A 26261-nucleotide genomic window follows, 5' to 3' on the forward strand; every position below is an offset into this window, starting at 1 on the left:
TTGTTATTATTTTTACTTTTACTTTGTTGACCGTGTACCAACCATGCATTGACCTTTGACTCAAGAGATTCTGTCTTGATTACATGCAAATTGGGAATTACAAATTCCAGTTTGTTATTTTAAACATCAATAACCATAATAATAATAATTTGCAATTGCCTCATAAAGTATCCAGCAGCTAAAAATGACTTGAAACAACTTTTACAGTTTTCCATTGTCATGTTAATCCCCTTCGCAAGTTTCTTAAAAATTATTTTTTTAAAATTTTAAAGATTCCTTGTTTACTTGTACGTAGTTCAATGAAACTTGAAGTTAATAACATTAGTTTTGGTTCTGTTGTTAGCACGTCCTATAATCAATAATTGCTGTTGTCGAATAATATTTATTTAAATCGCGTAATTAATTTTTATCAAGATATGGACAAGAAAATGATAAAATATAGTGTTTTGTGGTTACATTTTTATTGTGTTGTGTGTTCAGGTATTTAAGTTTTATTTATTTTTTTTTTTCATATTATATGGGTTTCTTTTTGTCCTTTCATATTTTTTTGGGGGCAATTTTGTAATAAAATGAGTATTTTAATAAAGCCTTTCAAATTATATTTCTAATATTTTTTGCTCACAAAGTAATTAACTAGAAATTTATTTTAAAATATATCTAATATGGGGATTATAACTTATTCATAGAAAATTAATAGCTTTACATATATCTTGTAGTACTGAATCATATATTTTCCTAAACAATAATTGTATTGAATTAACAATAGTATCAATTTTAAAATCAATAACATTTTTTTTGTGTGTTTTTTTTTCAGATCTACCTACTATTTGCCCAAATATTATATCAAAAAGTGGTTGGAATGGCCTCCCAGCGACACATCAAGATTATGTAAAGATTCCAGTCGAAAATATTATTATTCATCACACTGTAAGCGAAGAATGCTATTCCCTAGAAGAATGTGCCACAAGTTTAAGGAATATTCAAAGTTTTCATATGGATGAACTCGAATTTCACGACATGGGATACAAGTAAATATAATACTAAATTATTTTATAATTTTTGTTAATATGGTTTCAAAAATTCAGTTTTTTAATTGGGAGTGATGGAAACGTTTATGAAGGAGCTGGATGGCATAAAATAGCAGCCCATACAAGAGGCTACAATAGTCGATCTTTAGGAATTGCCTTCGTCGGAAATTTTTCTAGTATGATTTTCATCGAAATAAAAGCAGATATTTTAATTATAAAACGTTTTTAGGTAAAGTTCCTAGTGAAAAGATGTTAAATGCCCTTAGGAAATTTTTAGAATGTGGAGTGAAACTTGGAGAGATAGATCAAGAATACAAACTGTTTGGAGGTCGGCAAGTTAGTGCTACATCTAGTCCAGGAGCTAAATTATTCAAGGAAATTAAAACTTGGCCGCATTTTACAAATTCACCATAACATGTACAGATAAATTTCAAATAAAAATTGTCCTCTCTTTTTATCGATATCGATCTTTTATTACAATCCTATAACGCCAACCTTGGAAAGAAAGCAATCCAACCTTAGACTAGGAAAGAGAGGGGACAGCTAACACGCATATTCTCCAATGAAAAATTTTTGAGGCCAAAATTTGATCGGCGGCCATACTTTGGTGACAAGGTTTCGAGGTGACACCAAGCGAATTTTTATGTTTTCTGGGAATACTGTTTTGTTTTAAATTTATAAACTGTGTTGTTTAGTATGGCGAAATGTTCAGCGTATGACTGCAAAGGCCGAAGCGAGAAAAAAGCGGCTGGAATTACATTTCACAGGTAAAAATCGACACACAACTTTTGTTATATGGTCATAAAATGTACATTTTTGTCATTATAGCAGTAAAAATATGTAAAATGCTTTTAATACGTCTTGTACCACATCCTAACAAAACTATTTTTAATAATTCCAAGTAATATTTTCAATATCCTGTATTATAATTAATGTTTGAAACTATAAAAAATGCTACTCAGCATGGATTTCTCCAGTGGCGTAAGGAATTATAATTAGAGAAATACAATTTCTGCAACAAACTTTTTTTTACATATTTTACATGTAAAAAAATGTATGAAGTATTATTATCAAATAGTAAAATATAAAAAAAAACCATAAAAAAATGAAAAATTCTAGTGATAAAAAATCTATATGTATTGTTGTTATATAAAACTTAAATTTACCTGCCAAGATTTGCTGGGGGTGGACAAACTTGTGGCGGACTACTTGTTACTATATTTTTTTAAATATTCTTTCAAAAAATTTGCTAATTTAGGTGTATAATAACAGTTTCAGTAAGTAATTAATAAAATTTTAAAAATAAATAAAATAACACAAAGCTTCTAGAATTGTTTATTTTTTTTGTGGAAAATTAGAATATTCTTATGATTGAAGGTAACAAATATTAAAAATTACATTAGTCATTGAATCCGTACGCAAGTGTGAAGGGGATTGGCTAGATTCATTATTATACCGTTTGATCGCAAAAAAAACGACGTCCAGTTGGCTTGTAAATGACGATCGACGACATTCCCCATATAAATTTACATATAAAATGACAGCGATCTTCATTTCATAGCCATCGCTGACGCCGTCTTTTTTCGATGTCGTTTTGTATAGTTTTTATGTCATTTTATATGTAGAATTATATGGGGAATGTCAATGATTGTTTTTTCGATCATACGGTATAATAATGAATCTAACCAATCCCCTTCACACTTGCTTACGGATTCAATGAATAATGTAATTTTTAATATTAATTTGTGAAATTGTCATTTCCAAACAAAACAAACAAGACGCCGTTTTTTTTTGATCATACGGTAATATGTATATACACATTTAAAACATATATATTTACATTATTTTTTATTTAATTATGCATTATACACACGTTAATAAATAAATAATTGTCTTGATAATCAGTCCACTGTGACTGTTAAATAAATTTTGCATTATCGACTTAGATATTCTAATATTATAAAGGTGAGACTATAAAACACAAAATTGTATATGCATTACTCAAAAATGAACGATATATTAGTTTACGTTTTAATAAATATTTTGTATCGTCTAGGTACAAGCTAATTTCTGATGCTACGCCATTGGAGAATTTCGCGTGGTGACAAGTGGCCTCACTCTCAGCTGCCGTGTTACCTTTCCCCTCTCTTTCCTTGTCTAAGAATCCAACCTTGTCACTTGTCAACTGTCATTGCGCTGTCAAAATAAATGAGTTGTGTTTTCTTCGCAAAATAGCGATATCGCCGAATTCAAAGAGAAATTTATTTTCTTTGTAAAAACAAGTAAGAAAATGACCGTAATTAACAAGGTAAGTTATTAGTCCATTATTTAAATTATGTCGGTTACAAACGTCAAAGTATTTATCCAAATTAATTCATTATATTTTCAAAATTCTAAGCATGGGACAAGGAGTATCAATTTCTCGTAAATCAAAAAAGCGTTTATTAAGAAAAGAAGCTACAAAAAAATTAGAACTTTGCCACTCCGATGAAAATATCGATTATTTTAACGAAAATCTCGATTTACAAGAAAAACGAATAAATTCAGTAAAAGTGCGTTCGATTAAATGACAAGAATATATTTTTGTGTGCTTTCTAGATGGAGATTGATGGGGGCCCTAAAGGCGAAGGGTTCCGTTCTTATTACATTACAAAAATCGAAGAATTGCAACTGGTTGTGGCGGAGAAAAGTCAGAATCTGAGACGATTACAAGCCCAAAGAAATGAACTGAACGCAAAAGGTTTTGTTTTATTTTTTCATTAGATTTTTAAGTTTAAAATTTTTGTCATATTTCACTGTTCTTTTAGTGCGTATGCTTAGAGAGGAACTGATGCTTTTGCAAGAACAAGGCAGTTATGTGGGTGAAGTTGTCAAACCAATGGATAAAAAGAAGGTTCTTGTTAAAGTTCACCCGGAAGGAAAATTTGTTGTGGATATCGATAAAAATATTGATATCAACGATGTAACACCAAACTGCAGAGTAGCTCTGAGAAATGAAAGTTACACCCTACATAAGATTCTTCCAAACAAGGTAGATATTCTAGATTTATTTAAACAATATGAGATTTATGAAATGTTTTAAGCGTTACTAGGTATATTATTAGTTATTTTAAACAAACTAGACTTAATAGTAATATATTTTAACAATAAAGATCACCATTTTAAACATTTTTTCTAAAAGGTTGACCCATTGGTCTCCCTCATGATGGTTGAAAAAGTACCAGACTCTACTTATGAGATGGTTGGTGGTTTGGATAAGCAGATTAAAGAAATAAAGGAAGTAATTGAACTGCCCGTCAAACATCCTGAACTATTCGATGCTCTTGGAATTGCCCAACCAAAAGGTGTACTGTTGTATGGTCCACCAGGTACTAATCTCATTTTATAGGTACTATTTGTTAGATATGTTTACTTACCGTTGTGACTTTAGGAACAGGAAAGACACTTTTAGCTCGTGCCGTAGCCCACCACACTGAATGTACATTTATCAGAGTGTCGGGTTCGGAATTAGTACAAAAATTTATTGGAGAAGGATCTCGAATGGTTAGAGAATTGTTCGTTATGGCCAGGGAACATGCCCCTTCTATAATTTTTATGGACGAAATCGATTCCATTGGTTCTTCACGTATTGAATCAGGTATACTATATATTAAATTTGAAATTACTGTTCTGTTTCAGACAAATTCTAATTTTTAAAGGTTCGGGAGGTGACTCCGAGGTACAAAGAACCATGTTGGAGCTTCTGAATCAACTGGACGGATTCGAAGCTACCAAAAATATTAAAGTTATTATGGCCACTAATCGTATAGATATTTTGGATCCGGCCCTCCTCAGACCTGGTAGAATCGATAGGAAAATTGAATTTCCTCCACCAAACGAAGAAGCTCGATTGGACATTTTGAAAATTCACTCTAGAAAAATGAATTTAACGAGAGGAATTAATTTAAGGAAAATTGCTGAGCTTATGCCCGGTGCTAGCGGTGCAGAAGTCAAGGTAATAACGAATATATTCATTAGGGTGGGTCAAAAAAATTGACTATTTTTTATTCATATATACCCTGAAAAAAAAAGTTTGTTGACACCTCAAATTATCTCCAAGTATGAGCTGTTAATTTTAATAGGAAGGTCCTTTGCCTTTCAGTTTTCTATTTTTTCCTTATTATTAGAAAGAAAAATTTATATCTTGATATCTACTATTTGGAAAAAATATCTGGTCTCATATATCCTCCTATTGCTGCCAAAAGTCACTAACATTTTTTCGAACAACCAAATTCAATGACTAACTATGTTTTGAAGCGGAGAATCGATTGCAAAAGTCATTAACTACGATTTCTGGCTATTTATGTTTTATTTTAATACCGAATACGTTAGTGCTACATCTAGTCCAGGAGCTAAATTATTCAAGGAAATTAAAACTTGGCCGCATCTCACAAATTCACCATAACATGTATAGATAAATTTCAAATAAAAATTGTCCTCCTCTCTTTTTATCGATATCGATCTTTTATTACAATCCTATAACGCCGTCAAATGTCAACTGTCAACCCTTTGTCTTGTCACTTGTCAACTGTCACTGCGCTGTCAAAATAAATGAGTTGTGTTTTCTTTGCAAAATAGTGATATCGCCGAATTCAAAGAGACATTTATTTTCTTTGTAAAAACAAGTAAAAAAATGACCGTAATTAACAAGGTAAGTTATTAGTCCATTATTTAAATTATGTCGGTTATAAACGAAAAAAAGTATTTATCCAAATTAATTCATTATATTTTCAAAATTCTAAGCATGGGACAAGGAGTATCAATTTCTCGTAAATCAAAAAAGCGTTTATTAAGAAAAGAAGCTACAAAAAAATTGGAACTTTGCCACTCCGATGAAAATATCGATTATTTTAACGAAAATCTCGATTTACAAGAAAAACGAATAAATTCAGTAAAAGTGCGTTCGATTAAATGACAAGAATATATTTTTGTGTGCTTTCCAGATGGAGATTGATGGGGGCCCTAAAGGCGAAGGGTTCCGTTCTTATTACATTACAAAAATCGAAGAATTGCAACTGGTTGTGGCGGAGAAAAGTCAGAATCTGATGAGCTCTTAATTTTAATAGGAAGGTCCTTTGCCTTTCAGTTTTCTATTTTTTCCGTATTATTAGAAAGAAAAATTTATATCTTGATATCTACTATTTGGAAAAAATATCTGGTCTCATATATCGTCCTATTGCTGCCAAAAGTCACTAACATTTTTTCAAACAACCAAATTCAATCACTAACTATGTTTTGAAGCGGAGAATCGATTGCAAAAGTCATTTAGCTACGATTTCTGGCTATTTATGTTTTATTTTAATACCGAATAGTTACGAACTATAACATCTTTATGCAATGCAATTCATCTTTAGACGCATTTTTCTCGGAAGTAATAAAAAGTAAGTTAGTGACTTTTGGCAGCAATGGGACGATATTTGTAGGAAATTAAATTCTCTACAACAAAAAGGTCTCTAACAATTTGGAAAAAATATATATAAATAAGGAAAAAAATAGAAAACTGAAAAGCAGAGAACCTTCCTATTAAAATTAAGAACTCATACTTGGAGATAATATTTTTGAGGTGTATACCATGTCTACCAACCTTTTATTCAGAGTATATAGTAAAAAAAATAGTTGATTTTTTTAACCCACCTTAATATCCATTGCCTTTTCATTTCCATTATTCATTGAACATTGTTATTTACTAAATAGGGTGTTTGTACCGAAGCTGGTATGTACGCTTTAAGAGAAAGAAGGGTTCACGTTACTCAGGAGGATTTTGAAATGGCAGTTGCCAAAGTTATGCAAAAGGATTCTGAGAAGAATATGTCTATCAAAAAATTATGGAAATAGTAGGTATAAGTTATTTTGTATGTCTTCTTGTGGTTAATAAATGAAGTATTAAGTACTTGATATTTTTGCTTTAATATTTCTATTAAACCAAATTTTACTACTATAATACATTACTTATAAGATAATATAATCTGCTAGCTGTAAAGTTACAAGTTCAAGTGCTCGACTTCCTGAAATCCTCTCTGAATATAATCAGCTCCTTTAGTTTTTGTTGGTGTGTAAGGATAACCCGGATCTCCTGGTAATATAACTCCACGTGACTCAACTAATTTCCAACCTGATTTCCTTGTCCAATCCCTTTTATGGTATTTGAAAAAGTAGTATGTTGCATACACAAGGAAAGTACCCAGTACAACTTTCCCAGTCGCGTATCTAATAAATTCGGCATGGTTGGCACCTACAATAGGTGTTAAAAATTTACCGAACTGATCCAAAGGCCACCGATAGAAGCGTCTTATTGGATTGTGGGTGGCTTTGTACATTTCCGGTAGAGTTCTGGGTTCGTTAGCAGATAATTCTTGATCTTTAAGCCATTGTCTACGCCAGGCTCGTTCTGCATCGGTCATTCCCAATAATCGTTCCCTCTCGCTACCAATACGACCGATTATACTCATGGGTTTCACACCCCCAGTATCGGTAGCTTTTCCCATTATATATTTATAAGTTAAACTCCTAAAATAATACAAAAACTACAATAAATTACGTAAGGTTTTTACCACAGTTTTTCGGGATGAAAATTTTAGAAGTTTGAATTTGACAATTGATATCTTCGTCTTTTTTTAATCATTTTAAAGGCCTAAGCTGCTAGGACTATCCGGCCTGTTACTGTGTTGCAGAGATATAGTCAAAAGCTATCAGCAGAGCATATAAAATATAAGACCTACTTATTTATATGCAGCAGTGCTATCAAATAAAAACAGTCTACGTTTGAGTTAATTAACAACAGGAAAGCCTGGAATGGCTTATTGTCACAAAAATGCGTTTAAAGAAGTATTTTTATATTTTTTATATCATGCAAGAAGCCATTTAATAATCGTGACTTCTGACAGTTCTGACCACATTCTTACAAAAGAAGAAATAACCTCCCAACTCCCAAAACATTTTAATTTGTCATTTTGTTCTTTTACTTTAATATTTGAATGTATTGAATATTATTTAAATTTTTATAAGAAACATGTCAGAATCCGATGGAAGCTCTCTTTCTCCAGCCGAAAAAAAGATATTTGAAGCTATAGAAAATAATGATTCGGTCGTTCTGAAAGCCCTCCTAACAGAAAAACCACAAAATGTAAATATATTAGACGAAAACAAAATGACTCCTCTGCAACATGCCGCTTATAAAGGAAACAAGGAAATTGTTCAAACTTTACTTGATCAAGTAGTACATTATTACTATCGTTAGTATTTTAAATTAAACAACCGTTTTATTGCAGGGTGCTAATGTAAATACTTGTGAACATCAACATAATTACACTGCCTTACATTTTGCTGCACTCTCAGGAAACATAGATGTTTGCCTTTTATTACTTGTGGCAGGAGCAAAATCTACAGTAACCAATACAGTAGGAAGAACACCATCACAAATGGCAGCATTTGTTGGACATCACAACTGTGTGGCTACAATAAACAATTTCGTTTCTAAAGATGAGATTGAGTTTTACACGTGTGTTAACGATACCCAAACTAAAACCATTTTACCACCATTTTTAGTTGAAAGTGTTCATAAATTTGTTATGCAAGTCAATGTTCATCCGGTGAGGATTGTGATGAACATAAACCATTTTACCAGTCTTCAAGATTACCTTCCCCAACTAAAGAATCTTTTAGAATTAATGTCAGAAAGAGAAATGAAACGAGGTCTGGAAAATAACGAAGTGATGTCATTCAAGTTTTATTATTTATCGTATATTATTGGGGAGGTTATCCAGATCAGACAAAAACAATCTAACAGAAAGGACGAAGAAGATAAACCAGATATCACAGCGATTTTCGCAAAAAAATTGCTCAGTCCTGGCAAAGACGAGAATATGGAGTTTATGGACGACTTTTTAAAATACTGCATTAAAGAGTTTCCATATAAGGAGACTACATTGTTTCGACAGATGGTGGCAACACTGTCTTCAGAAGAGCCCCCTTCTGCTCTGTTTGTAATTAGCACAGTTATTAATGGACAACGAGGATTTTTGGATAACATACCTCGTTGTTACACTTGTGGCGAAGAACAGCCCGCCAAGAAATGTTCGAAATGTAAAGCAGTGCAATATTGCGATCGGGACTGTCAAAGATTACACTGGCCTTGGCACAAAAAGTCTTGTGCCAGGTTAGAACAGAAAAATACGGTAGCCAGCAAAAACAAGAAACCGGGGTCTGACGGTATTGATATAAAAGAATTGCGACAGTATTTAGAAGACAATTAATTTGTTTGATAGCTTTTAATTTATAGGAAAAAAAGTGCTTTAAATTTTAAGATATAATTGAGTATAATAAACACTGATGACCATGAACTTTTTTTTAAATAAAACCCACACATTCCTAACTAAAAATATATTAAATAAACAGTTTACAGTTAAACTGGTATATAAGACATTTACAATGGCTGTTTGTAAATGCCTTTACAAAAATAAATAATGTATTAAATATATAGTTTTAACATTAATAAAACAAGACATATCAAATAAGATAATTGAGAATTAAACGGTTTGATTAACAAAAATAACTCAAATTAAATTAGTATAAAGAGAATTCTTATATAATAATACATACTTATTCATAGGGTAATATAAAATAGTTATAAAAATGGAAAGGTTATTTCAATATTTATCCCCCTTTTATAACATATTTCATATTTTTTTTTGTAATACTTATTTATACTACTTAAAATTACGATAGAGTTTATGATTGATCAAATGGCTGGTTTGACCTATCATTTAGTATATAACAGATTACTCTTTCATATAAAAATCATTCTCAAAAGTATAAAATCTTTAAAAAATTTATATTTTCTATTGAAGCATATATTAGGTATGTTGATTTTCATCATAATATTTTCATTTCTAATCTACATTTTTATTGTAACTGTACAACATCTTTGGGAAATACATACAATATTGCTACTCCATACTTTAAATGACTAGATTATCTACATAATCATGTTCATTGTGATCTTTTGTGATTAATAATTCTTATTTTACCTATGAAGTGAAGTAATCAAAGAACTGTGTCTCAATGAACACAATCTTTTTTATCCTTACTATATTTAAGTATACTATAATTAAAGCTCTTTGGAATAGGTATATAATTTTTCTAATGCAGATTTGACATCAACATCTAGATGGTATTATAAATTAGTATTCTCTTTGATGGTATATTATTTGGCAATACAAAATATACAGGGTTGTTCACCACATACGACACGGAATATTATAGCTAAACTTTTTAGATTTTTACAAATTGTAAGTTTTGGGTTCGTTAAAGGTGTGTTAGAGCTACAATTTAAAAATATTTTTACAAGATACAGAGTGTCCCAAATAAGTAAAAAATATTATAGTTGTATTTTTTTAAATGGAACACCTTGTATATTATTGTATTTTTAGATTCTACGGTTGAAATAAAGGTAAATTTTAATAAAGTTTAATTTGATTCCATAAAATTTTTCTATAAGATCATCATTTATTCAATACTACGTGCTAAAATACAAAAAACAGGTGAAAAAAATTGGTACAGTGGTTTGAAGTACAAAAAGAATTGGCCATAATTTTTATATTTGTTTTTATACGATATTTTTTCAGGATTTTCAGTTCTCAATATTGCCTTTATAGATTAATAAATATAACCACATTTTTCACAATTGCAAAGAAGAAAAATATTGTAATATAATATATAACACAATATTCTAGCATGTCTTTTTATTTTATTATATTAGTATCGTCACAAATTGTTCCACTGGGGCGATTTGTTATATAAAATTATTAATGACCCTCCTCCACTTTCAGCGACAAAACTCACTCGTGCCGAACTCTTGAAAAATTAGATCAAGGCGAGTATGAAAAGAAGGATAAAACAAGAAAAGCAGAGAGAGAACAGTATATAAGTTCGTGACAAAGCCTCTATAGAAAAAATAAAGTAGTTATAAGTATTACAGAATGGTTTATTGACCTATTTCGGAGATTATGTATCAGAGACCTTTATAAAGAAATTTATAGAATGCTAGAATAATAAAAGATTATTTTTTAAGGGTCTGACCCTTTGTGAATGACCTCAAAATCGGTGTGTTTGAATAAATTCATTATAAACTAATTCCTGATTTTTATTCGTTCAATATTGCGGGTTAAAATAAAAAAATAGGCCAAAAAATTGGTACAGTGGTTTAAAGCACAAAAAAAAACTATTATATATTAAACCTTACCGTTTTTGAAATATTTTCAATTTTATGAAATTGCAGTAAAAAAATTAAGGCTTTATTTCTCCAAGGGTATCAAAGTTTTTAATACTAAATATTTACTGAAGATTATTTATTGATCAGATATTGTGGTGCAATAATAAAAATTTTACTACCTTATACAGAGTGTCCAAAAATTTATATTAAATAATTACTAGCTTTAAACGGCAATAACTTGTTTAATTTAAATGGAACACCCTATATATTTTACTCGAATCAGATGCACAATGTAATTGTCTATCAAATTGTATTGTTCCATTTTTTACCCATCTCTTCAAGTTTTCATAGAAAATGCATTTTCTTATAATTTAGACCTCATTTATCACTATACCCATGGAATATTGACATTTTAGCTTATTTCTAAAAATGTAAAAAATTTTTAAAGGGTATAGATACTAATATTGTCGATATAGTTCGCTTATTTAATTAAAAAATAAAAATAAAACTGTTTAAATATTTTTTGTTAAAGAGGACCAATTAATATGATCCCAGTATTCAAACTACATTATATTGTCTGTTTACGTTAAAGTAATAACTGTTCCAAATACTAAAAAACTGAATTTTGTGTGTGTATTAGACAGGGTGGTAAATAGTAACACCTTATAAATTTTATTTCATTTATTGACGAATGCTTATTTATAAAACCAGAGACATTCATTTTCATAACTTATTATTATATTGATTTCTGAGCCAAATACACATTTATTTAGAATAATTTATTAATTAAAACAATTTACAGGTATGTAATTAATTAACTTTTGATGTTTTTTTGTAAGAAATAATGGTGGTATATTTAATTGGTATACTCTTTTACAAAGATTTAGATAGTTTTTTGTATGCCAATGGGCTTGCAATATTTACCACCTGTACATTATGTACATATTATGGTGCTATTAAAAAATCTGAAATGTCAATATTCCATAGGTATAGTGATAAATGAGGTCTAAATTATAAGAAAATACATTTTCTACGAAAACTTCAAGAGATAGGTGAAAAATGGTATAATACAATTTGACAGACAATTACATTGTGCATCTGATTCACGTAAAATATATAGGGTGTTCCGTTTAAATTAAACAAGTTATTGCCGTTTGAAGCTAATAATTATTTAAAATAAATTTTTAGACACTCTGTATAAGGTAGTATTATTTTTATTATTGCAACACAATAACTGATCAGTAAATAAACTTCAGTAAATATTTAGTATTAAAAACTTTGATACCCTGGGAGAAATAACGCCTTAAAATATGTACTGCAATTTCATTAAAATTGAAAATATTTCAAAAACGGTAAGATTTAAGTGTGCTAAACCTTAATCAAATTTACCTTTATTTCAATCGTAGAATCCAAAAATAGAATAATATACAGGGTGTCCCATTTAAAAAAATACAACTATAATAATTTTTACTTATTTGGGACACTCTGTATCTTGTAAAAATATTCTTAAATTGTAGCTCTAATAGACCTTCAACGAACCCAAAACTTACAATTTGTAAAAATCTAATCGTTTAGCTACAATACTCCGTGTCGTATGTGGTGAACAACACTGTATTTATTAGATTTTGTCGATATTAAAAATCCAAAAAAATACAACATTTATATTACTGGTCTTAATGCATCAAGATATTAAGCAACTACAAGTGCCGTTTTTTTCGTTGTTATTTCCGTTAAGTTAACTTATATTTACAAAACTTGGAAATACTCAGGTAGATATACAGGGTGTCCCAGGCTGAGCAACCACAATATCTAGATCGGAGATTTTTTGTGCGTCGTTGTTTTACAACGAGATCTATCGATTAAAAATATTTTCAATATGGCGGCACTTCCGGAAATACCGGAAGTTGACGGCAACTTTCTTATTTTAAATGGGTACCCCTATTTATTATTACATTGTTAAATTCTCTGTGAAATTTTATGAATTTTGATATAAAACTCTCTATATCTAACATTAACCGTTTTTGAGAAAAAAAATATTTAAAATTTTTGGACGAAAAAACTGCCTGTCAAAAAAATGTATATAGCATAAACGTCAAATTTAATGATCACCACAGTCACTGTGACATAAAAAGAAGACATGTGGCTATCTATTTCAAAAATTAAATTGTTCGAATGTCATATAATATTGGCGGTAGCTGTCATGGAATTGAGTGATTAAAAAATTATCGTAAATCATTTTTTTCAAATGGCAATCCACTTTTTTATTTCACTAGTGAAAAAGTTTTTAATTTGTTACTTCCTGATTATACATGTTCCTATACCTAAAATAAATCGTTTTTATGTTATTTAACATTTAGTTAGGCTATACAATTTTTTTGACAGGCAGATTATTATTTCGTCCAAAAATTTGAAACATTTTTTTTCTCAAAAACGGCTAATGTTAGATATAAGGTATTTAACATCAAAAGGCATAAAAAAAACGGGGGTTACCCATTTAAAATAAGGAAGTTGTTGTCAGGTTTCGGTATTTCGGCGGCCATATTGAAAATATTTTTAATCGATAGATCTCGCTGTGAAACATTAATGTGCAAAAAATCTCCGATCTAGATATTGTAGTCCTCTAGAAACTTCTAATGCGCGCTCAGCCTGGAACACCCTGTATACTATATATTATTTAGTTCTTGGATAAATATACGATTTAAAAAGGTTCTTAACTCAGGAAGACAGGTACAGTTTTAACATTTTAATCGCTTACACAAGTAAAAGAATCATGTTTAAAATTGGCGAATTCTGTTTTCAACGAAATCTAGAAAAATAACTTTTAGAGCCTTGTAACGATATACAGAGTGTCCCAGAAATAAGTGCAAGTATTTTAACTGGTAGTATATAGTTCAACCCCAGAAACACGCCTATGAAGTTTTTTTCGCGAAAAAAAAAGATTTTTGGAATTTATTTTAGTTTTTAGTTAAAAAACATAATTTCTTGATAATATGGCAACATAGGTATTAGATTAAATTTACAAAAAAGAAAATCCAGAAAAGATCCAGTGGTTCTCAAAATTTTAGCAAAAAAATCATTTTTTTTGGGAAATTTGTAAAATAACTCCATTATTAACGGACTTATTTGAAAAACAATAAAGAGAAAATATGTTTCTTTTATCGAGAACTACCACCCCTTAAAACACTTGCACTTATTTCTGGGACACCCTGTATAGCATTATTATAAAGTAAAGAAAGTACTGGAGGATAAATCTGGATTTTGTCAGTCGTAGTTGACCACTGGAGAAACCCCTGGTCTATTCTTGTAATTAATTTGCTTTGAATTGTAAAAATGAGGAAAATTTTGGAAATTGGACGAAAAACGTTACAATTAGGGTTTCCAATTTTCAGAATCATCAGAATGAGAAATTTAATCTAAAAAAATACTTGATAAAAATGCCGGTACATATATCAAAAAGAAAATAAGCAAAGAGCTATAGTAAAATAGATTAAACAAAGTAACATTCATATTTAGTAAGTAAAAAAAAATACCCGTAGGACTTTTTTGGATAGACGAATCCGTCACATAGGTATAGACATTTTTTCACAGTTCTTGTTGCAAAAAAATAAAATATAGCAAACACGGAAGTATATAACTTTTAAAATAAAAAAATCGTGCCTTTTTGGTCCATTTCATTTGACTAGCGGCAAATATATTTTTTTAAATTTTAAACACGATTCTTCTATCTACAATTGCCTATAACTACAACATATAAACATGAAACAACATAAACTAATCCCTATTTTGTCTATACATAATATATACTTATTTACGTGGTGTGCTACTATACTTTTTTAATTTAATTATCTTAATTTCTCCATTTATTAGTAACAAAATTAAAAGGTAAAAAACTTTTAACTATTGTATTAATTATAGAGGTACTTGCTTTAATTAGATTGGAACAATGTATCAATAAAACATGTAGTTACAACAAAAACGCATGGTGGGTATATAGATTATAGTATAATGTCATAATGTCATACATAATATTCGGTAAATTTTGGCATTTTTTTATCTCACACTTCGACCGGCTTCTGATCCGTTGGAGTTTCTGCCATCGAGGATAATCTCACTTGCGTACTGTCAGACTGAACTACTCCATTGGCTTGGGTATTGATCTGAGTGTCTCTCCATGGTGTCGTCAAAATTTTCAGCCGCTAAATATGACAAACAATAAGAAATATCACCTGCAATTTTTTGCTAACTCGGCGTTAAAGTTAACGATTTACTCTTTGAAAATAAATTTATACAAAATGCTTAAAAATAGAGTTTCAAAATGATATACCGGGTGTTGCATGATCGAGCGGGACATAGGAAATCCCATGTAAATTTTAATGGGGTCAATTATTGACTTCCCTAATTATTTTAGAGAATAATTCTATTTAGGTTTATTGAAGAGCACTAAAACCCACATTCAAAAGAATAACTTCAGATATTTTTGATTAGCCCGTTTACGAGTTATCGCCGATTTCTTTTTAAATATTTCTCCTTTCTTATTGCCCTGTATTTACTTATGAGCAACAGTCAAGGTAAAAGATAACTGTCAAATGAAGTTGTCATTTCAGAAATTTATCTATTTAGTGCTTTATTATTATTATTAAAAACTCATACCTACATCGAAAATATTAGCCGAAGAAAAAGTATTGATGATTAAATAGTATTATCAAGAAAATAGTTATCAAAAGGTGTCGGACATGTTTGCTGCTCTGTATCCGAATAGACCGATACCTGGAAAATCTACAATCGCAAGGAATGTCCAGAGATTTGAGACCAAAGGTACCCTAATAAATAACTGCAGATGTGAAGCAAGGTAGGAACAAAGAGAAGGTGCAAGAAATGATACCAACTTGGAAGTTTTATTGTGCGTGGAAGAGAACGATGGAAAAATCCGCACAAGGAAACTTGAGGATGAAATAGGAATAGATCACACTACAGCTTTTCGAATTTTGAAACGAAATATATACTATACTGACGAATGCACGTTTACCTTACATTATGAACCCAATATTCAAAATTATCGATATTGGAACAAAGAAAACCAACACAGGTTTATCGAAACAAGAACGCAATATGCACAGAAAGTAAATGTTTGGGCAGGGATATTCGGACACAATATTATCGGGCCATTATTTCTTACGCGAAATTTAATTGCAGAATATTATTTGCAACTACTCGAAAATCATTTTGTTAAAAATGCATGAGCTCCAGACACCCATATTAGTTTTTGTCTATCTCTTTTTTTTGGCCCACCCTGTACAGACAACTCTCATTCTGCGCATTATTAGACAGGCAAAACGAAAGGTAAAAAGTAATATGTAGATGATGCAGCTTTAGAAACCAGAATTAATATACATACAAGGTGTGCCATAAAAAATACAAGGATGATTACTCGTAATTCTTTGCTTCTAGGACCCCAAATGTTCAAAAATTCTCATTCCTATGTCAAATTTCAACATTTTCCTTGGAGAGTTCCTGTTGTATGAGAGAAAAAAATGCTTTAATATTTTTACTTACCTTAGAACAGCATCCAGGTGTAATTAAAAATTGAATGATAGCTATTGTAGGAATCATTATTACCGATGAGCCAGTTATGAGCCAACCGATTACATTGGCCCACGTAGGATAAACGTAGTTTTCGTAGGTTAAGGGTTCGTAGAACCACAAGCCGTAGAATATGATGAATAATAGGAACAAGGGTGCGGCAAACTTCCAACAGAACCTCCAGTAAATGCCGGGAGCGAAACCAATCATGTCTTCGATGTCGTCACAGAATCTTTGGGTTCCTAAAATCGAACAAAAAATCGTCATTATAATTTAAGTAATTATACCCCATACACAGGGTCGCTGTTATGTATGGGAACAGTCAATTATTAGGTAAAATATAGGGGGTACCGCAAAAAGTTAAATATAAAAGTTATAGAGTTTATAAATATCTATTAGCTGGTAATAAATTTAAGTATACAGGGTAACAGCAGAGGCTCAGATGGGCACCAAAACTGTAGCTGTTAAAACAACGCAAGGAACTCCACAAGGTGGAGTAACCTCCCCTTTGCTGTGGAGCTTGGTGGTGGATGAACTACTAGACGAATTAACTCTAGCGGGAAGACACTGCATTGGGTATGCAGATGACATAGTCATGATCGCTTGGGGGAAACATGAAGGCACCTTGTGTGATATTATCCATAGAGGACTCCGTATCACTGAGAGATGGTGTAGAACTGTCGGGCTGAGTATCAACTCAGACAAAACCGCGATAGTGCCATTCACCAGAAAGCGAAGTCTGAAAAACTTGAAAAGAATCCAACTAGATGGAAAGGAAATACTGCCAACACAGGAAGTTAAATACCTGGGAATAACCCTGGACAGTAAACTCCTGTGGAACAGGCATATTAAGAACACTACCAGCAAAGCCATAAAGGCTCTTATGATATGCAGAAACTGGCCGGAAATAGATGGGGCTGCTCCCCTAACATTTTGCGCTGGATGTATACCATGATAGTAAGACCCATGATTACTTATGGAGCAGTTGCCTGGTACACAAAACTAGAGCAACGGACGGCAAGGCTAAACATATGCAAAGTCCAGAGACTAGCATGCGTTTGCATCACAGGAGCCATGAGAACCTGTCCAACAGCAGCAATGGAGGTCATTCTAGATCTAACACCACTGCACATTGTCATTGCATATATGCCAATGCGACAATGATTAGAATGGTCACTAACGGAATTAGTACTGGGAGAATTGTCAGATCAGGGGCTTGGAACACCCTCATAAAGGAAATACCACTCCTGCAACTCCCAGTGGACGATATGCCAAGAACCTACAACTTTGAGAAACATCTCAATGTAGTATTGGGCAATAAAAAGGATTGGAAGAGCAAAACGCTGCCCAGCAGTTAAAAGACCATACCATAACTTGGTATACTGATGCTTCCAAAACCAATACGGGAACAGGGATCGGAGTGTTTGGACCGAGAGCTAAATACTCCGAACCAATGGGCACTTACCCTAGTATCCTACAGGCAGAAATCTACGCTATCGAAAGATGCGTACAACTTATCTTAGATAGCAACTATCGGAAACAAGAAACAGCCATCTTGTCTGATAGTCAAGCAGCGTTAAAAGCGATCAACTCAGTATCGATCAATTCGAAATTGGTCAAAGAATGCATAGAGAAGCTGAATAAATTAGGCAAAGAAAACAAAGTCCTCCTACTCTGGGTGCCTGCTCACCAAGGGATAGAAGGCAATGAAAAAGCAAATAATCTAGCTAGGAAAGGAGCTAACACTCCACTAACTGGACCAGAACCGTTCTGCTTTCCAAGTGGTAACCAACTCAAGGCGGAACTCAAGAACTTGGAAGATTCCATCCGCAACCTGGAATGGAAATCTTGCAATGGTCTAAGACACTCGAAGAAGTTTCTGAGGGCTTATGATCAAGAAAAATCACAGATCTTCCTGGGTCTGAGTAAGAACAATCTTCGGATTGTCGCGGGGTTTTTAACAGGACACTGTGTCCTCAATGAACACCTCAGTAGATTGAAACTAAGAAGAAACGGCGAATGCAGATTCTGTGGGGAAGATGGGGAAACACCAGTACACCTCATCACTGAGTGCGCCGAGACGACAACCATTCGTGCCATGAATTTTGGTACGACTGATATTGGAGATGGAGAACTACCCTCTATAAAACCGTCCCAGATACTGGCTTTTGTCAAAGCCCTGGGACTGTATGATGAGTTATGACTCAAGAAAGGGGGACACAATGGATCTGTAAGGTCGCAGTGATTAACCCCCCTCCCACTCATTCTAAATTCTAAATTCTAAAGTACGATCGATTATTAGGTAAAATATAGGAGGTACCGCAAAAAGTTAAATATAAAAGTTATAGGGTTTATAAATATCTATTAGCGAGTAATAAATTTAAGTATACAGGGTCGGTCATAAAGTCGTGGCACATCAAAGTTTCATTTTTTTTAAACGGAACCCCCTGTATATTATTGCATATTTCGGTTCTCCCGTCAATTATAAGCAAAAATTAAAATACACACAATGTACCTCATACCAACCGTTTCCGGGTTATTGACTTTTGAAAATATCACTTAAACAATTTGATTTAATTAATTTCGATATGTTCAGTTAGGCTATTATTAGTATATTTTCAAAAGTCAATAACTCGGAAACGGTTGCTTTGAGATACATTGTGTGTATTTCGATTTTTGCTTAGAATTGAAGGAAGAATTGAAATATGTAATAATATACAGGGGGTTCTATTTAAAAAAATGAAACTTTGAAGTGCCACGACTTTACTAACGACCCTGTATACTTAAATTTATTACTCGCTAATAGATATTTAAAAATCCTGTAACTTTTGTATTTAACTTTTTGCGGTATCTCGTATATTTTACCTAATAATCGAACGTTCCCATACATAAAAGCGACCCTGTAGAACTGTTACATTTGCCCCCGCCCTACTTGTATGGATTTTAATTATTATTTTTGCTTTAAGTGATCACTGAACAATTTTTTTTCGTGTTAAAATAAAAACTCGAAGTGCAACGCATTTATTCCAACTAAATCAGATTTAAGTTTTGCAGAAATATTAAGTAAATTTTCTAAATATTCTCTACAACTGCAATTTACAGAAGTTTCATCACAGAATAAGCGTAAATGAAACTATGTAGACCTTTAACAATCCGAAAAATTTGGAATTTACTTTGTTCCTGAAGTTTGGCCGGTATAAAATGCATCAAAGAGTAGCAAAATTATTAAAAAATAGATATGCAAACAAAATAGACTATAACAAGTAACAGAGGTATTTTTGAAATATTATTTAACATATATGCTATATCAAAATATAGTGAGTGTATTAATATTTTAATAACAGAATTCATTAAAAATGTTACTAACTTGGATTATTTAATCATATTAATCATCACAAAATAATATCGGAACTTTTATTTTATTAATTCTATAGCATAGACTTAAAATAAAATATAGACTGAGCATCTCATTCATAAATAGCTGGAACATGCGGTCAGACACTGTTTTGTTATTGTTGTGTTATTGTTTTAGGTTATAACGAGTGCGATACGAGCGATAGATAGGTTGTCTCTGTCGTAACGGTCGTTCCCTGACGACTCTGCCGAGAAACACAACACTGTCTTTCGTTTCTCAAGTACACCTGAACTCTCCGTATCATAGCCGGGTAATTTTTATTATTTTAAGGAAGCTATAATTAAATTAAAAATATATCGTATTTAAACTTTTTTATATTTTATTAAGATTTAGGACAGGTTTTTTAAATAAAACTTTAGAAAAAACAATTTAGAGTCCAAAAAGGATAAAAATAATAAAATACACGTTATAGAAGAAATTTTATAATCGAAATTAGGTAATTTTTGAAATTAATAATAAATTATTAATTTTAGTCAAACATTTACAACCCCTAATATTAATCAAAACAGGATCTATTCCACAGATATAATAGAATCGGCGACAGGAGAGAAAAAAAAATATGATTGTTGTAATTTTTTTTCTGGTTAAGTGATGTCTTATTATGTAAATTAGAGAAAACATAAATCTGTTCCATTAAAGCAAGGAAGGTGATAGGAAGTGGATAAAATAAAAACTACATTTATTTAACTCGGTACTGTCTTTATTATACCGGGTGCGTCTCAAAAGTGGCTCATCCCCATAATTTTTTATATTTTCAAATAAAAAAACAAGATTTAGTATGTTAGTATATGAAATAAATTAGGATTGATTGACGCATTCAATTGTTTTTGGTCACTTCCTGTTTCACCGGAAATGACTATAACTTTTAATTTTTAAACGGCACCCTCGGTATATTTCTACTTTATTCGATAGAAAATGATACTCTGAATAGAATGACATATCATATGTCAACTTTTGACATTTTCGCATATGGTTTAATTGTAATTGTAACACGCGGTTCATAACGACAATTTGACTCGAAATACCAAGTGTGTGGTATCAATATATTCATATAAAAATGCTTTTTCCAAATATGCTAATGAGTTACCCTTGTTCCATTTGAAAAAATTGACATATGTATGATTAAAAATACGATTTGTACATCTTTTAATCGGCCTAGACAAGACACGAAACCTATTAGACGATCAAAACTATTTTTCCAAGGCTCCTTGATTAAAATTTAGTGGATTGAAAAAAACTGGATTGAAATTTAAAATAGGATATGTTTTTAAGCGACAATGTCAAAAGTTGTCATATGATATGTCATTCTATTCAGAGTGTCATTTTTTATCGAATATCGCTACTTTAGCAATATACCGAGGGTGCCTTTAAAAATCAAAAGATGTAATCATTTCGGTGAAACAGGAAGAGACCAAAAACAATTGAATACGTCAATAAATCCTAATTTATGTCATATACCTACTAACATACAAATCTGTTTTTTTATCTGAAAAAATAAAAAAAGTTATAGGGTTGAGCCACTTTTGAGACGACCCGGTATATTAAAAAATATTGTTTCATAATGTAATATCATTTTAAAATTCTTGTATGTTATTTTAGATTCTGAAGATAATTTTAGAATAAACCGGAATATATTTTTAATAAAAACATTATTAATTATTAACAGGGTTATAATTATGATTTTGTTACAATGTAAGTAAGTAAATAATGTAATGTAAAAGAAAAAATTCAGATTTTACATTTTACTAAAATATTATCTAAATAAGCGCCTTTCTACAACAACGCCACTGACTGCCAATGGGTAAATTGAGAGTTGCCTACCGGTCAACAGTCGTTTCAAGACTTAAATGGATTATTTAAGTCAAATTTCTTGCAAATTTGGCACTGGCGAACCATATTTTATAGTTTTTGAACAGAAAAAGTCAATAAAATAAACACTTAAGGACTACAAGCTAAGAAAATGCGTTAATACAGCCGGGGAGATAGCGGCAACAAAGCTTTACCGCACACGTGCGACACGTACTACAAGGTAATACATGAATGAATAGGCTCCCTCGCCTCTAATCGGTGTTGTCATATTGTAAAGAACTTATCCTTATTAAACAGTATCCGACTTATAATTTAGTAGTATAAGGACTATTTAATACATCTATGGAATATTAAAACCTACTTTATTAAACTGTAGTATTAATATCTCAATATTTGTGTATAACAAGAAAAAAAATATTGATAATATTAAAGACGTGACAACATAGGCTGGATGAGGAAGGCTCGGTCGACTGTACCCAGAAGTAAACATGTGTACAAAAAAGGTTGTTTGTCCGCGTTGAGATGTAAATAGTGTAGTCTATATTTTATTTTAAGTCTATGTTCTATAGTCATACCCAGATTCTCTGATACTTACCGTAAATCCAGGAGACAACAACTGCCTCAAAGAGTACGGCAATCAGCATGGAATATCCCGCGGCGTATTTGTCCAAAAGTTGGAAAAAATAGAAGCCACCTTGAGAACACGAGGCCAAACCAACGCAAAAATACAGCGTGAATAGGCAGGCTACGAATATTTCTCTGTTACGTCCAATTTTCGGAAACTCGTCGCTTAAAGCCGTTATTATAGCTTCTGATCCCCCAAACTGAAAAATAAAAATTCAAGTTCTGTTGTTCATCTTTTAACTCTCCATCTAATAAAAAATAATATAGAGAGTGTTCTATTAAAAAAAACGAAGGAAAATTATTTTATATTTTAGCAAGTTTGGCGAAGAATTTTGCAATCCAAACTAAACCAAACACCATGTATGATTTAATATTATGATATATATAGCAAAGTTTTAAATATATCATCTAAAGTAAATACCTAATGTACTTTGGACTTCAGGATAGGTTTTTGTATTTGTAATAATTATTTTAAAGGAGGTTGAAAAAATATATTTTTTATTTATTTATTAATATCTCTAAAGTTATCGAAATATCATGATGCTATTTAATATATATCAATAAATATACAACTATAAGCAATATGGAATACTCATGCATCCTCGAACATACTTTAGGTTTGCATTTAACAAAACTCGCAAGTTTTTTTTTATTTTAGGAGCTATACATGTTCCCGACGTACTATTGCCGGATGTATCATAATAGTAAGACTTACCGAACTATCCAGTCCTAAAGTGAGCAGCATCATGAAAAAGATCAAAGCCCAAAAAATGCTGCCCGGCATCGTGGCTATGGCTGCAGGATAAACAATAAAAACTAACCCTGGTCCCTCGGTTGCCACTTCCGTTATAGAGCGGCCTGCAGCGTGAGCCATGTAGCCCAAAACGGAAAAAATTACGAAACCGGATACAAAACTTGTCGCCGAATTGATAAAACTGGTCAGTAGAGCATCTCTGAAACAAAATGTTATCATTAACGCGTCACCTATAAAATTACAATAAAATCGAAAAAAAAACGGCGTCAGCCATGGCTATGAAATGAAGATCAAGCGGCCCAGATGTTACGGCATTATATAAGACTATATCTAGTGACTTAGGCACTATTAAATCTTGGTGCGATTCTGATCTTCTATGCCTCAACCTATCAAAAACTAAAGTTTTGTCATATAAAAGTACTATACAATCTTTTGTACTTAATAACACCACTATTGACGTCCTGGACTCTGTCTTAACTTATCAACCTCTAAAATAGTCTATTATGCCCTGTTTGTGTCGCATCACTTCAAAAGAGAGCAAGCAGTTCAATATTTATTGGGACTGAACAGTAGAACTCACTGCCAGAATTTCTTTAAAAATTTCAAAATACTGACTCTTCCTTCTTTATTCATTTTTGAATCCGTTCGCTTAATCCGCAAGCACATATCCGCTATTCCCGAAAGGCCACCTCACAACTATCCACTTAGGAATGCGGAGCACGATCTTTATCTGCCAACCCCGAGCTCAGAACTAGTTAAAAACTCAATACTGTACAATGCCAAAAAAATGTACAATCATCTGCCTTTGGGTATCGAGTCGCTTTCATTCTTTCTCGCATTTCGCAAAGCTCTGAAATCGTACTTACTGGAGAGAGCCCTATATGCGGTAAACGACTTTTTTGTTGATATTTAATCTTGAACAATTTTGAATTTTAAAATTTTGATCATCTCACACACTGGTTGAAAATCTAGTATTTAATGTTTCGTTCAAACTCTTAAATGATTATATCCATTTACAATTTCCCTGGTGTAAAATTTTTTTCATACGTCTTTTTTTTTGTTTTTTTGCAATGTCCATATACCCCTATGTTCTATTTGTAATTTTAATGACGTAATTTTTTTTTGAATCGTATGATTTGTATTGTATGATATTTTTTATTATTTGTATATTTTTTGTGCTTTTGTTTGTTTTTTAAATGCTTTGTCGATGAAGCTATTTTGGCTTTTTGTACAATAAGGCGTTATTTATTATTATTATTATTATATGTAAAAGTATATGGGCAATGTCATCGATCATCATTTCCAACTCAACTGGACGCCGTTTTTTTTCTTTCGACTATACGGTGATTTTAAATATTAAAATCCTAGAAAGTGGAGTATCTGAATGTGGTTAACATCACATGAGGAAAATAAATATACTTACTTGTACACATTATTGTGATATTCATTATAAGAAGCGTACGCTAGCAATACTCCGAACCCTGGTCCCAATGAAAAGAAAACTTGAGTTGCTGCATCCACCCAAACCTATTAGGAATTATTAAAACATAATATACAGGATGTCAAAAAAAGAGTGTGTCTAACTTTGGTGGGTGATTCTACAGCAAAATAAAAACACTAAATCACCACAATACACCAAAACACTTTTATTTTACACTTGACGCGCGTTTCGCTAACCATGTTAGCATCATCAGCAGATGATTATAAACTTATCGTTATGTATGAAACAAAATTGTTTTCAATTTAATAACAAGTTTTTCGAACAGCGGGAAGGTACAGCAATGGGTAATCCATTGTCTCCATTTTTGGCTAATTTATTCATGAGCAGGTTTGAAGTGGAGGCTAAGAATCAGTTTGAGTATTTTCCAAGAGTATGGTTTAGGTATGTGGATGATATTTTTGCTGTTTTTGACACACATTCAGACACCCTAGATAATTTTATTTCTGAGTTAAATAATCGTTTTCCTTCCATTAAATTTACGCATGAAATTGAGAACAACGACAGATTACCATTTCTAGATGTATTAGTTATTAGAAATACTAATAATTGCCTGGAATTTGATATCTATAGGAAAAATACGACCAGACGCAGATATATTCCTAATGAATGACATCATAGTGTTGAACATAAAATGGCTAGTTTAAATTTCCTAGTTCATAGATAACTTAGTTTCCCACTTTCCAAAGAAAGATATGAAATAGAAAGAGATTACATTAGGAATGTAGCTGAGTGTAATGGATATTCTCCTTCACTAGTTGATAAATTAATTAGAAAACGTAGGTATAGGTTAATGATTTCTGAAAATTCGACTTTTCAAGTGGAGAAAGACACGTCTAAATATTTTTCGATGCCGTTTGATAGAGAGTTATCCCGTGGTCTAAAAGGAATTTTGAAGAATGTAAATTATAAACTTGTGTATAGTGCTAATAATAAATTACAACAATTATTAGGTAATCCAAAGGATAAAACACCTCCACTGGAAAGGTCGGGTATTTATGAAATTTCTTGTAAAGATTGTAATCAGAAATATGTTGGGCAAACTAGAAAATCAATATTAACTAGATTTAAAGAACATTTAGCTCAGATAAGATATGGTAGACCGGATAAATCTTGCGTTGCCGAACATATTGTTGATAATGAATATTGTATAGATCTTAATAATTTAAAATTAATTAAACAAGTCTCAAATTACAGGCAATTAGATGCATATGAAAGCATCAGAATTAATAAATGTAAAAATAGTATGAACAGAGTCAACGGTCCAATTCCTTCAATTTCTTTGTTCCTACTACTCTAGTGGC

The 26261-nt window shown here is 31.6% G+C and overlaps 5 protein-coding genes across 8 annotated transcripts in view; 3 read left to right on the top strand and 2 right to left on the bottom strand.

Moving 5' to 3' along the window:
• The first annotated feature begins 163 nt into the window (after positions 1-163).
• Positions 164-5522, top strand: LOC115885590 (peptidoglycan-recognition protein 2-like). 2 transcript variants are annotated; one of them, XM_030904551.1, is made up of 5 exons: positions 164-480; positions 815-1028; positions 1086-1204; positions 1258-1375; positions 5406-5522. In XM_030904551.1, exons 1-5 carry the CDS (start codon positions 417-419, stop codon positions 5470-5472), a joined length of 582 nt encoding a protein of 193 aa, XP_030760411.1. In that variant the 5' UTR covers positions 164-416; the 3' UTR covers positions 5473-5522. The 2 variants fall into 2 exon arrangements, with proteins under 2 accessions (XP_030760411.1, XP_030760412.1); XM_030904552.1 differs by lacking the exon at positions 5406-5522 and having other exon boundaries at positions 171-480; positions 1258-1489.
• Positions 3198-6962, top strand: LOC115885588 (26S proteasome regulatory subunit 8). Of its 2 annotated transcripts, XM_030904548.1 has the most exons (8): positions 3223-3336; positions 3427-3574; positions 3627-3768; positions 3836-4059; positions 4210-4396; positions 4459-4665; positions 4727-5022; positions 6762-6962. In XM_030904548.1, exons 2-8 carry the CDS (start codon positions 3428-3430, stop codon positions 6900-6902), a joined length of 1344 nt encoding a protein of 447 aa, XP_030760408.1. In that variant the 5' UTR covers positions 3223-3336; position 3427; the 3' UTR covers positions 6903-6962. The 2 variants fall into 2 exon arrangements, with proteins under 2 accessions (XP_030760409.1, XP_030760408.1); XM_030904549.1 differs by lacking the exon at positions 3427-3574 and having other exon boundaries at positions 3198-3336.
• On the bottom strand, positions 6957-7673 carry LOC115885591 (NADH dehydrogenase [ubiquinone] 1 beta subcomplex subunit 6). The gene has a single exon (XM_030904553.1). It carries the CDS (start codon positions 7550-7552, stop codon positions 7049-7051), a length of 504 nt encoding a protein of 167 aa, XP_030760413.1. The 5' UTR covers positions 7553-7673; the 3' UTR covers positions 6957-7048.
• A 301-nt stretch (positions 7674-7974) lies between these two features.
• On the top strand, positions 7975-9406 carry LOC115885592 (ankyrin repeat and MYND domain-containing protein 2). Its single transcript, XM_030904554.1, has 2 exons — positions 7975-8280; positions 8336-9406. Exons 1-2 carry the CDS (start codon positions 8077-8079, stop codon positions 9317-9319), a joined length of 1188 nt encoding a protein of 395 aa, XP_030760414.1. The 5' UTR covers positions 7975-8076; the 3' UTR covers positions 9320-9406.
• A 5032-nt stretch (positions 9407-14438) lies between these two features.
• Positions 14439-26261, bottom strand: part of LOC115885596 (sodium-dependent dopamine transporter) — a 51828-nt gene continuing 40005 nt past the window's right edge. The window contains exons 7-11 of one of the 2 annotated variants that reach the window (XM_030904556.1): positions 24883-24986; positions 23421-23658; positions 22677-22905; positions 16831-17099; positions 14439-15473 (exon numbers count right to left, since the gene is read on the bottom strand). In XM_030904556.1, coding sequence (XP_030760416.1) covers positions 15333-15473; positions 16831-17099; positions 22677-22905; positions 23421-23658; positions 24883-24986 — 981 coding nt within the window. In that variant the 3' untranslated portion in view covers positions 14439-15332. The remainder of the gene's footprint in view (positions 15474-16830; positions 17100-22676; positions 22906-23420; positions 23659-24882; positions 24987-26261) is intronic. The other variant, XM_030904557.1, reaches the window with a different exon arrangement.

Source organism: Sitophilus oryzae, unplaced genomic scaffold (assembly GCF_002938485.1).
Source record: "Sitophilus oryzae breed Bouriz unplaced genomic scaffold, Soryzae_2.0 scaffold_402_pilon_pilon, whole genome shotgun sequence".
In the NCBI taxonomy this organism is placed as follows: Eukaryota; Metazoa; Arthropoda; class Insecta; order Coleoptera; family Curculionidae; genus Sitophilus; species Sitophilus oryzae.

Excerpts from the sequence above, each read along its gene's own strand:
- LOC115885590 (XM_030904551.1), top strand. The coding sequence starts at position 417 with ATGGACAAGAAAATGATAAAATATAGTGTTTTGTGGTTACATTTTTAT. Across the intron at positions 481-814 it reads TTATTGTGTTGTGTGTTCAG|ATCTACCTACTATTTGCCCA; the intron begins GTATTTAAGTTT and ends TTTTTTTTTCAG. Across the intron at positions 1,205-1,257 it reads CTTCGTCGGAAATTTTTCTA|GTAAAGTTCCTAGTGAAAAG; the intron begins GTATGATTTTCA and ends AAACGTTTTTAG.
- LOC115885588 (XM_030904548.1), top strand. The coding sequence starts at position 3,428 with ATGGGACAAGGAGTATCAATTTCTCGTAAATCAAAAAAGCGTTTATTA. Across the intron at positions 4,397-4,458 it reads ACTGTTGTATGGTCCACCAG|GAACAGGAAAGACACTTTTA; the intron begins GTACTAATCTCA and ends TTGTGACTTTAG. Across the intron at positions 5,023-6,761 it reads CTAGCGGTGCAGAAGTCAAG|GGTGTTTGTACCGAAGCTGG; the intron begins GTAATAACGAAT and ends TTTACTAAATAG.
- LOC115885591 (XM_030904553.1), bottom strand. The coding sequence starts at position 7,552 with ATGGGAAAAGCTACCGATACTGGGGGTGTGAAACCCATGAGTATAATC.
- LOC115885592 (XM_030904554.1), top strand. The coding sequence starts at position 8,077 with ATGTCAGAATCCGATGGAAGCTCTCTTTCTCCAGCCGAAAAAAAGATA. Across the intron at positions 8,281-8,335 it reads TTCAAACTTTACTTGATCAA|GGTGCTAATGTAAATACTTG; the intron begins GTAGTACATTAT and ends GTTTTATTGCAG.